Consider the following 12,194-nt stretch of genomic DNA (forward strand, 5'->3'; position numbering starts at 1 on the left):
AATGAGATCTTTTTTCTTCTTCTTTGACAAAATAATTTAATATCAATAATAATAATAATATTAGATTACTGTTATAAGTACTCAATGACATAATTGATTTGAATTCATGTTATGGTAAGCCGTGAACAATATTCATATACAATATGTATAATTATACTTCCCTAAATCTAAATTGAAGCATCTCAGGTCCAGTCATCATCATCTGATGTCATCTGGTCTTCATTTTGATGTCTTCTGTCTTCTTCTTGGTTCTTTTAAAAATACAGTTTTTTTTATAGCATATAGATGTTGTAGAAATCGTGTTGTGTATAAAATCAAAGTCCATAAATTCAAATGTTGATAAGAAAACAAAGTCTATGGATGAAATGCAGCTTTAATATCTGTGCAGTGTCACCTTTAAAAACCTGGCCTTACATTGGCTCGCCTTGGATATTCTGGAATCCTCCATCGGCACTGGTCCTTGAACAGGTGTGACGTCTTTGGTCAGCAAAGCAAGGGTTAAAATGACTCTTTCTTGCTAAACATAGCACCATAACCAGTCCTTGTCCTAATGCACAGGACATATGTCAGGGTTGTAGCTTCCTGACAATTACCTTATTGTTCACCAGTCTTCATCGAAGCTTTACAGGTGATTGAAAACTTCTGGAACTTGGTAAGAGCATGATAACACCGTTCATCTCAGCATCATAGGATCATCGTCCTCTGGTTGTCAGGTTAGACACTTTAATTGTGGCTGTCAGTGGTGGATACTCCACTTGTGACTGTCAGTGGTGGATACTGCACTTGTGACTGTCAGTGGTGGATACTGCACTTGTGACTGTCAGTGGTGGATACTGCACTTGTGACTGTCAGTGGTGGATTCTGCACTTGTGACTGTCAGTGGTGGATTCTGCACTTGTGACTGTCAGTGGTGGATACTGCACTTGTGACTGTCAGTGGTGGATTCTGCACTTGTGACTCAGTGGTGGATACTGCACTTGTGACTGTCAGTGGTGGATACTGCACTTGTGACTGTCAGTGGTGGATACTGCACTTGTGACTGTCAGTGGTGGATACTGCACTTGTGATTTGACTCAGTCTATTACTCAGACATCATAACTTTGTTACCTTCTGGGACTTCTGGATAGCGGCATTCTTCTTCTTGCAACTGATAAGAATCAATAAAGTTTAGAAATATGAAAAGTCTTTATTAACGTAATTTCAGTATCTTGCTTGAAGTCTTCATTCCCTTTTCTATACCAAATCTGGTAATTTTCCTAACCTATATCACAGCGTACCATAGCAATCAGTAATATCCATATAATTATTATCAGAATTTGTACCATATATGGATTTCAATGTTTGAAATAATAAACCAATAATAAGTGATAATACATTATTATCCATATTTTTTCATGTGATAGAACATTTTATATGTCATAGATGTAATTACCTTTTTCAACCCATAGGTGTCACTGTGTTTTATGTAACCAGTGTTTTCATCTTTATTAATAAGGAATATATTTATTATACTAATAATATGTAGGAATGTATAGCCATGAACCAAAATAAGAATATATGAGTGAGCGAATGAATGAATAAAAGAATTGTTGCATATAACTCAGAAGTGAAACATTTTTCTTTGTAATGGAACCATATCATTGCTATATTTAATGAAGCAATATTCTCAGTAGATATTACTTTACTAAATATTGATGAAAGAAAAAATAAAAATGTAAGAATTATAATAAAAATAGATTAAAAAATTGAAAATTAAAAATAAGAATAAGAATAAAAATAAAAATAAGAATAAGGCCTTTATGTTGATGCAGAGTAGTTATGTCTTCAGTAACATATACCCTTAATATTTCCATGATCTGGATTATTTCATAATTGTCATAAACTTGTGTTACCAAAATATTCAAATTATGCAACTTTGCATATAATATTCCTCTTAGTGTAAAGAAATGACTCTTTATATACTTGTTATTATACCCAATACTTATACCATTGTACCTTATTAATATTTCTTTTTTATTAAAATTTGTGAAGAAGAGGTATTAATCAAATGTGATGATGTAGTCAGGATCAAAAACATATTTCCCCCTTAATACCAAAAAATATTGTTTCATAAAATAATTCATTTATCAAAACCAAAATGAAAAATAATTAATTTATAAATTGTGTGAATTCATACTTGCTTATACCATTATTTGTCTGAAGATGTGTAACCATTAAAATTAATTTGAATATCATAAAATTATCCTTTGGAAAATTAATTTAAATGTAGATTTTCTTCATAAACCATTTTGATGTGCGATTGCACTTATCCACAATTAACTAAATCAAGAAATAATAATTACTATAGAAATATAGAAATATATGTTGTATAGATAATATTTCATTATATATCCTAATATTCTAATAATTTAACTGATCTGCATATTTCTCCTAAAGATAAGCTTTTGGGTTTTTTTTTTTTTCTTGCATTCAGAATCCTGAGGCCTCATCCATCAAACGTATCACATTACTCGCTCAGCAGCTGCTCATACACTCAGTCACTGTCACTCAGACTGTGTCACATATTATCCCACATACGAAGGTGTGATGAATACACGTATTTTAACCCTAATTATCAATGCATTGTAAACTATTTAAATTTAGTCTTAATATTTCCTTGAATATTCCCCAAATACACATGACATAAATATATGTTGTATAGCTATACTTGACATTTAGGCCTGGAAAAAAAATTCCATTGGTTTGCAAAAGTTGAGACCCCCTAAAAATTCTTTTTCCTAAAGAACAGGGACGTAGTATACTGGTTTACTTATTATTAGAACAAAGTTCAAATTTCACATGCTGTGGTTGTCATGTCAAGCCATGCAGTAAAGGCACACACACAGAACACTTTTTAAAATGCAGTTAGTTATTTTCTTTTTAAGTGTTAAATATATAAAATCATGCAATAATTGCAACTTCCTGTGTAAATAAAGGCATAAATCCTTGTAAGAGAATTTTTTCCGATTAAGTCCTGCTTTGAAATAAAAATTCTAAGGAAAAATAAAAGATAAGGTTAATATCATATTCATAATTCTAAATATTATTACTGAAGTAGATTACTTCTACAAACACTATATACTGTATGAATATGTATCTATCCACAAACCATAGAACTACAGGATTATACTCTATAAAATAATTACATATAACTAATTAATACATTGCATAACACTTTTACACAATATATATATCATTACTTTTTCTAGCCAATTCCTACACCCATACTTATTTCTCTGCAAAAAATATCCTGAAAGGTTCTTGCCATTTTGAAGCTGATAGATTCTTGAAGCAGAATATTCAGTTTACAGGCCATGATGTCACTCACCATCTGCTTCTGTCTGTCAAATTCGGCCATCTTTGTTACAGAAAGAAAATCAGAACTTGGAATTTTATAGGGCTTAAACTGTGAAGTTTTTTCGGTGATCCTTTGTATCATTCCATATGGCTTATAACAAACATGTGATTTTCTTCGTTCTTCATAGATTTGATTTCGGGGAAAACTCATTTTAGAAGGCTTTGCTAATACAGGCTTCTGATAAGATTTTACTCTGCCTGTCTTCACAAAATTAGCACCATTTACTTTCCTTTCACGATTCTCGTGTTTTCTGGCAAAATCAAGGGATTGCGCACATTCCAATAAAAAATCTTTTTGTGACGCAATAACACGAGATGCAGGATTTAAAAACCAAAATTTGCTTACAAAACTCCTTATGAGGGACGGTGTTTTGACATTCTCACTCAGCATTTTGTACAGACGTTCATATATGGACATAAACGTAAAAGTACATTCCTTCCGACCAATCCTTAATTTTTGAAGAATATCAATATCTGGATGATTTTCATTTGAACATAAAATAAGAATTTGTAATCTGTCCTTATCAGATAAATTATCATGTTTTTCACCAGATAACTTTAAAGTCAATCTCCTAGCAAAGTTTACAGGGATCCACATTTTGAACAACTGATTCTCCTCCTTGTTAGATAAATCAAATTTGTCAACACAGCTTTCAAAAACCTCAGAGTTTCTACAAACATGGATTTTGTTATCATATGCAGGAATGATTTTGCATATTTTTAGCAAATTTTTTCTTACGTTACTTCGAAGTTGGGCCTGTGAGTCGTCTATTTTTAATGGTACGTCTTTCCCTTGTACGTCCTCTACGTCAGTTCTGAAGTCTCCTCCTACTTCTCCATTTTGTTCCACGTCTGCAAGGTCACCTTCAATAGCTGCTGCTACTTGTAACTGTTTCTCCACATTACAGTGAATCTCGGGAACATCACTATTTTCCTTCACACAATCATTTTTGGATTTCTCTGACACAGATCTATGAAATATATCTACCATCTGTAGAATATTTTTTAATTTATCTCCTTCTCTGTTGAAAAACTTAGAATCTAACTTCTGATTCTCTTTTTCACACTCGGCATATAAGCTAAGCCATAATACTTCTGAATTAGACTCGTCTACAGACTTAAATTTCAATTTACTCTGCTTAGCATAAGAATTAATGACATCCATTTTATTTCTCTTACCTTGAAATGTCTCAGCTTGTTCCTTTGATGGACAACGCTGGGCTCCGGTCTTCACACGTCTGGCTTCAGCACGTCTGGCACTTTGGCACTTGTAGTACTTCTCAATCCATCTGGCAATTCTTAGTCCTCACTTCTAGATTCTGTCTGATTCTTGTGAGTAGTGGAGTTCCTGATAACTTGCACATATGACTGACATTAGCAAAGTTCAATCCCCCTTTTGGGCAAGTTGAGGGAAATCCGCAAAAAAAAATACAAAAATTCAGATCTGGCTGGCTCTCCAATGTAAAATAATGCTTATCCTGTAAAATACTCAGGACTAGTTACCAGATAAAAATGTAGTGGTTTATTTGGATTCTTCCATCAAAGAAAAGATTATTACAGAAAAATATAAAAATAGGTGAAAGAGAGATTGTCCATTAGTTCATTGCAAAAGCTTGTCACCTTCTTTCTCTGAGATCCCACATGGCAAATGGCCTCTGTCTCTCTTAGGCTTCTTCGTAGTAAAATTACATACCAGTTGTTCAGTTATGTCCGAGCAGAGATGTCGGTGTCTCATGATGATGAGGGAAGGAACGAGCGACCTCTACAGTTAGCCATGAATTATATATGTCTCTTGAAGCACGTGATCTCGGTATATATGGAGTTTGACATTTACTTAAATATGTAGTGGAGCTGACATTTACCACTTGCTAAAATAGCACATGCAGTGTCAGTGGAAGGCAATGTCCCGTACAGAACTGAGTGTGATAAGAAATTAACGGATTATTAATATTTAACAACATACGACCCCTTCTCTCACTCCGTCTCTCATACTCACGCCGTCATCGCCGCTGCTCCACGATCCCCGACATCTTCCGCCGACGCCATCCTGGATCCAGACGTCCTTCCACGCCGGCGACATGTTCTTGCGGCGACGCCATCTTCAGTATCGTGAAATCCCGCGATACTCAAGATGGCGTCGTCGGAAGAACATGTCGCCGGCGTAGACGACGTCGGGATCCAAAATGGCGTTGGCGAAATCTCGCGAGATTTCGCCGACGCCAATTTGGATCCCGACGGCATCCACGCTGGCGACATGCTCTTGCGGCGACGCCATCTTGAGTATCGCGGGATTTCACGATACTCAAGATGGCGTCGCCGCAAGAACATGTCGCCAGCGTGGAGGACGTCTGGATCCAGGATGGCGCCGGTGGAAGAAGATGTCGGGCATCGTGGATCAGCGGCGATGACGGCGTGAGTATGAGAGACGGAGTGAGAGAAGGGGTCGTATGTGGAGTGAAGGAGTGAGTGGACGTGAGTAGAGATGGTGAAAGGTGAGAGGAGTGTGTGTTGAGGAGTGTGTGTGTTGAGGGTTAACATGGAAAGAGGTGTGCGGTGACATCACCGGTTACAACTGGACGGAAGTTATTACAACCGGAAGCTGCTTAGGGCACATTTATTATTATAGATATTCAATATGTAAACTAGGGGGCAGGTCAGTGAGGGATCAGTGACCTGTCATAAGCCTTACAGATGAATACCTAAACAGAGCACCACATGAAGACCCCCCAACAGGCCTCCCCGAACCATGGGCATATCATTAACTCAAAACTGAAAATAAAGATTAAACAACAACCACAAGACAGATTTCATCAACCAAGGTATCATTTTACTCAGTATAACAGGCACCAACCTATCTGTATGTTACTCAGTACAATCCTGCTGACAGATTCCCTTTAACCTAATGTTAATAGCTTTATGACTTCACTTCCAAACAGGGGGACACTGGAAAACCTGGATACAATGGAGCAGTAGGTGAAAAGGTAAGATTAAACAACCTCATACTTGGATTCTATACCAGAGCAAATCATACTTTTATGATACTAAACTGATGGGTTTGTCAACTTGTAATTTTATGTTATTGTAACATTGTAGTTTTTCTTTACTTCATGGGTGGATTACTACATTGGGTATTGTGTGGAATAATTATAAATTAATATGAAACAGTATGTGTAATATATTGCCTTTTTAAATTTTAGGGGGAGCCTGGTCGAATGGGATCAACAGGATGTAAAGGAAAAGTTGGAATTCAGGTGTGAATATAATTGATTTTGAAAATCTTGCTACAAAATATTTATATAAATATGCTAAAATATTGTGGGCATAATAATGTAGTAATAATATACAGTCGCATGTAAAAGCTTGGGCACCCATGGTCAAAATTACTGTAATTGTAAACAGTTAAGTAAGTTGAGGATGAAATGATCTCTAAAAGGCCTAAGTTAGAGATGACACATTTCCTTTGTGTTTTAGACAAAAAATATATATATTTTCATCTTTTACATTACAAAAAGGAAAATGGGCCTATACAAAAGTGTGGTCACCTTGCATGGTTAGTACCTAGTAGCACCCCCTGTTGAAAGTATTTCAGCTTGTAAATGCTTTTTGTAGCCAGCCAAGAGTCTTTTAATTCTTGTTTCAGGGATTTTCATCTTTTCTTCATTGCAAAATTCTTCCGGTTCTGTGAGATTCATGTGTTGTCTTCCATGCACAGCTATTTTGATGTCTAGCCACAGATTTTCAATCATGTTCAGATTTACAATAGACTACCTCCTTTTGACATAGTCTATTGTGGATTTTGACGTGTTTAGCATCATTATACATTTGAACAAGCCATCCTCTTTTCAACGTTAGCTTTTTTTTTACAAATGCTATGTTTTTTTCAAGAATTTGTTGAAATTTCATTGAATCCATTCTTCCCTCTACCCATGACATGTTACCACTGCCAATGGCTGCAATATAACCCCAAAGCATGATTTATCCACCCCCATGCTTAGTGGTTAGCAAGATGTTTTTTTCCTTGAATTCGGTGCCCTTTATTCTCCACACATACCTTTGATCATTGTGGCCACAGGACTTGTTTCCAAAATATATCAGGCTTCCTTAGGTGTTCTTTTGCATACTTCTGACGATGAACTTTATGGTGAGAACACAGGAGAAGTTTTCTTCTGATGAGTCTTCCATGAAGCAACATGGTGGCTCAGAGGTTAGCACTGCAATCATTAATACAGTGGGGAAAAAAAGTATTTAGTCAGTCAGCAATAGTGCAAGTTCCACCACTTAAAAAGATGAGAGGCGTCTGTAATTTACATCATAGGTAGACCTCAACTATGGGAGACAAACTGAGAAAAAAAAATCCAGAAAATCACATTGTCTGTTTTTTTTCATTTTATTTGCATATTATGGTGGAAAATAAGTATTTGGTCAGAAACAAGCAATCAAGATTTCTGGATCTCACAGACCTGTAACTTCTTCTTTAAGAGTCTCCTCTTTCCTCCACTCATTACCTGTAGTAATGGCACCTGTTTAAACTTGTTATCAGTATAAAAAGACACCTGTGCACACCCTCAAACAGTCTGACTCCAAACTCCACTATGGTGAAGACCAAAGAGCTGTCAAAGGACACCAGAAACAAAATTGTAGCCCTGCACCAGGCTGGGAAGACTGAATCTGCAATAGCCAACCAGCTTGGAGTGAAGAAATCAACTGTGGGAGCAATAACTAGAAAATGGAAGACATACAAGACCACTGATAATCTCCCTCGATCTGGTGCTCCACGCAAAATCCCACCCCGTGGGGTCAGAATGATCACAAGAACGGTGAGCAAAAATCCCAGAACCACGCGGGGGGACCTAGTGAATGAACTGCAGAGAGCTGGGACCAATGTAACAAGGCCTACCATAAGTAACACACTACGCCACCATGGACTCAGATCCTGCAGTGCCAGACGTGTCCCACTGCTTAAGCCTGTACATGTCCGGGCCCGTCTGAAGTTTGCTAGAGAGCATTTGGATGATCCAGAGGAGTTTTGGGAGAATGTCCTATGGTCTGATGAAACCAAACTGGAACTGTTTGGTAGAAACACAACTTGTCGTGTTTGGAGGAAAAAGAATACTGAGTTGCATCCATCAAACACCATACCTACTGTAAAGCATGGTGGTGGAAACATCATGCTTTGGGGCTGTTTCTCTGCAAAGGGGCCAGGACGACTGATCCGGGTACATGAAAGAATGAATGGGGCCATGTATCGTGAGATTTTGAGTGCAAACCTCCTTCCATCAGCAAGGGCATTGAAGATGAAACGTGGCTGGGTCTTTCAACATGACAATGATCCAAAGCACACCGCCAGGGCAACGAAGGAGTGGCTTCGTAAGAAGCATTTCAAGGTCCTGGAGTGGCCTAGCCAGTCTCCAGATCTCAACCCTATAGAAAACCTTTGGAGGGAGTTGAAAGTCCGTGTTGCCAAGCGAAAAGCCAAAAACATCACTGCTCTAGAGGAGATCTGCATGGAGGAATGGGCCAACATACCAACAACAGTGTGTGGCAACCTTGTGAAGACTTACAGAAAACGTTTGACCTCTGTCATTGCCAACAAAGGATATATCACAAAGTATTGAGATGAAATTTTGTTTCTGACCAAATACTTATTTTCCACCATAATATGCAAATAAAATGAAAAAAAAACAGACAATGTGATTTTCTGGATTTTTTTTTCTCAGTTTGTCTCCCATAGTTGAGGTCTACCTATGATGTAAATTACAGACGCCTCTCATCTTTTTAAGTGGTGGAACTTGCACTATTGCTGACTGACTAAATACTTTTTTTCCCCACTGTATATATTATGCAACCCAGCATTCCAAATATAAAAATTGTAATCCACCAATGTGCCTCTACTAACTATAAATAGCCACTTTCCCCACCCAATAAATATATAAATTAATTAGCACCTGTACTCTTTTTCCCAATTCAGTATGTCACACTCCTGCATCCTCAATGACCCCCACTCTGTACCTTCTACTCCCCCTATTCATTATATTTATATGTCCCCTCCACCCTAATTCAATATGTCATGTCCTCTCTCTCCCACTCCCACCCTCTGTTCATTATCAACTGCTCTCCCCCACCCTAAATACAGCATCATTTGCTCTCCCCCACACTCAATACATGGTTTACTCTCCCTCAAATTATCATTATTTTCTGCCCCCACCCCAATGCATCATCATTTTCTCTCCTCCACCTTCAATATACGATCCTTTACTCTCCCGCACCCTCAATTCTTAGTGTCCCTATACCACAGTATCAATACATCATCATTTACTCCTCCACACCCTCAATTCATCAATATTTGCGCTTTCTCCACACCCACCCTCAATTCATTATCATTTGCTGTCCACCACCCTCAATTCAACATCATTTGCTCTCCCTCACCTTCAATACATATTAATTTACTCTCTCTACATCCCACACTTAATTTATCATTTTCTGTCCTCTACCCCCCATTCATCATTTTCTGTCCTCCACCTCAGTTAATCATTTACTGTCCCCCGTCCCCCACTTTCATTTCATAATCATTTGCTCCCTTGTTATGAATGAGTCACCGTAGGAGGCAAAAACAGAAATGCTAGCTAAGTCCAGAAAACCAGAGAAGTTGGCAGCTATCGGATTGCAGACCCCTGAACCTATCAACAACAACTAGCAGTAGCCGTGGGGGGTTCCTACGCTGCCTTAGACCCCTCGATCACAGCCGGAGAACTATATAGCCTAAAGACAGAAAGGGAAATCTAAACTGCCCCAGAGCAGACCCCAAAGCAATAGGCAGCCCCCAACATATAATGACGGTGAAGCAAGATGAAAAAACACTCACACAGATAGAAAGATAGGCTGAGCAAATGATGGGGCCCAAGCTAACTAAATAGGACAGGATAGGAAAGCTGCTGTCTGCAATCCGCCAAAAACCCTATCAAAACAAGGGCCAACAGGCTGATAGGGAAAAAGGCCCTGAAGACGCTAGGCTTCAAAAAGACTATATCAGCACTCAGGTATTTTCTGAAGACAGAGCAAAAAGGAATTCAACTCACCCCAGCAGGGAATGGCAGAAATTCAGAAAAGCAAGGCAAAACAAAACAAAACACAAATGCAAAAAGCAGTGCAGAAAACTTAGCTTTTGAGGAGCAGGAATCAGACTGGTCTCCTAGAATCCCTCAGAGAGATCACCAGCAAGGCAGAAGGGCGTCGGCTGCCTTATATCCAGTCAGCGATTCCCGTCACCCAGTCATCATCATCATACCCAGGTGATTGGTAATCAGCCTCACTACCTTCCTTCACCAGAAGAGGGAGTTAATCAGACCTCAATGGTGAAGGGGAAAATGAACTCACAACACTCCCCCTTACCCATTTAATTCATTATATTAAAGAAAAGTTTTTCATACTTACCTCTCATACAATCCCCTGCAGCTCAATTTCTGATATCCTAGCTCGCGTACATGCTGGCGTCTACGAGATCATTGCAACGCATAGGCGCTGTCACCTGCACGTCACAGAATGGGCAGAGGTAGCTCCCCTGGAACTGCATTGACATTCTATTTTGACATCCCTGGAGCTCCATGAAAACTCCCTGTGCCTAGATGTGCTCAGGTAGAACAGTGCGTTATTACACATTACACAGCCGGCACACAGTACAGTAATATACCCTGAGCAGAACAGAAGCAAAAGTTAGAGGGCCTCGACTGGGTCCATGCCATCTGTCCCTCTTTGCTTCTGCTCACCCAGGCCCACATACCACTAAGAATAGTAATGCCTTGATGGCGGCCCTGAATGAGAGGGAGGTGAGAAGCTACCTGTTTGTATAAAAATCAATGGGATAAAGAGAGCGGACTCAGATATTAAGAGTTAACCTGTCTCTGTGAATGTAACTACTGTGCACTCTTGGCAAGAGTCTGGAGGCCAAGTTCCATGGAAATGAGTTGTACACTGTAAAAAATAAAAGCTGTAATTGCATAAGAATAACATGTTAGGGCTGGGGGAACACACCAAATTATAAAATAATAGTAGGTGCGTTCGCAGCCCGGGGTCCACCGTGCAGAGGTGGTACACTGCTGCTAAGTAATGGTGGAAGAATTAAGCGGTGTGAAACAAGTCACACGTGGGTTACGTCACCCAGTGTGAACAGGGTTGAACTCTATAAATGCACAGAGCCGCACAACTGCTTAACGTAGATGCCGGAGCCTGTTAAGCTCACAGAGCCCGGCCAAAAGAGCGCAGAGGGTACGGCCACAGAACTCTACCCCAAGGACACGGGGTTAGAGTCCTTCTAGGCCCACTGAAAGCATGGCGTCGCTGCCGTGAACCCCGCTATAGATGCTGGCTATGGAGAATGTGCACTGAGGCATGCCGAGTCCCTGGTGAGGACTGATGCCTGACTCAACCTCTGTCCTACCTACGCCTAAGCCTGGGCGATAGCAGGCTAGGCTGCACAACACATGCGTACCAAGGGTAGGGATTTCTTAATGAGTCATTCAACAGAGACATTCATGCGTGCATACATCACTTACTCCATATAGTCTGTAAATACAGTCTTATCCTAGCGCATGGCCAAGCGGCCATGCAAACCTTTTATCGCCACGAGCGTCCGGGACCTTCCTGGCTTCTCGGATGGGTCAATCCGAACAGGAGCAGGACCTGAGCACGTGACCTTCGATCTCCAATGGGAGATCACTCCACGGGCCTGCTCAGTGGCCCAACATGGGGACTTAGTCCCTGGAGAATCTCGCTGCGAGCAGCATGTATTGTAATAGCTGCGC

At 39.4% G+C, this 12,194-nt stretch overlaps 1 protein-coding gene across 1 annotated transcript in view; it reads left to right on the forward strand.

Annotated features, from left to right (window-relative positions):
• Window positions 1-12,194, forward strand: part of LOC141099719 (uncharacterized) — a 772,310-nt gene that overhangs the window by 226,544 nt on the left and 533,572 nt on the right. The window contains exons 9-10 of the mRNA XM_073587712.1: window positions 6,333-6,377; window positions 6,594-6,647. Of these exons, the coding sequence (XP_073443813.1) occupies window positions 6,333-6,377; window positions 6,594-6,647 (99 nt within the window). The remainder of the gene's footprint in view (window positions 1-6,332; window positions 6,378-6,593; window positions 6,648-12,194) is intronic.

This window comes from Dendrobates tinctorius, unplaced genomic scaffold, assembly GCF_039654945.1.
Source record: "Dendrobates tinctorius isolate UK_male_01 unplaced genomic scaffold, ASM3965494v1 ptg000102l, whole genome shotgun sequence".
Classification (NCBI taxonomy): Eukaryota; Metazoa; Chordata; class Amphibia; order Anura; family Dendrobatidae; genus Dendrobates; species Dendrobates tinctorius.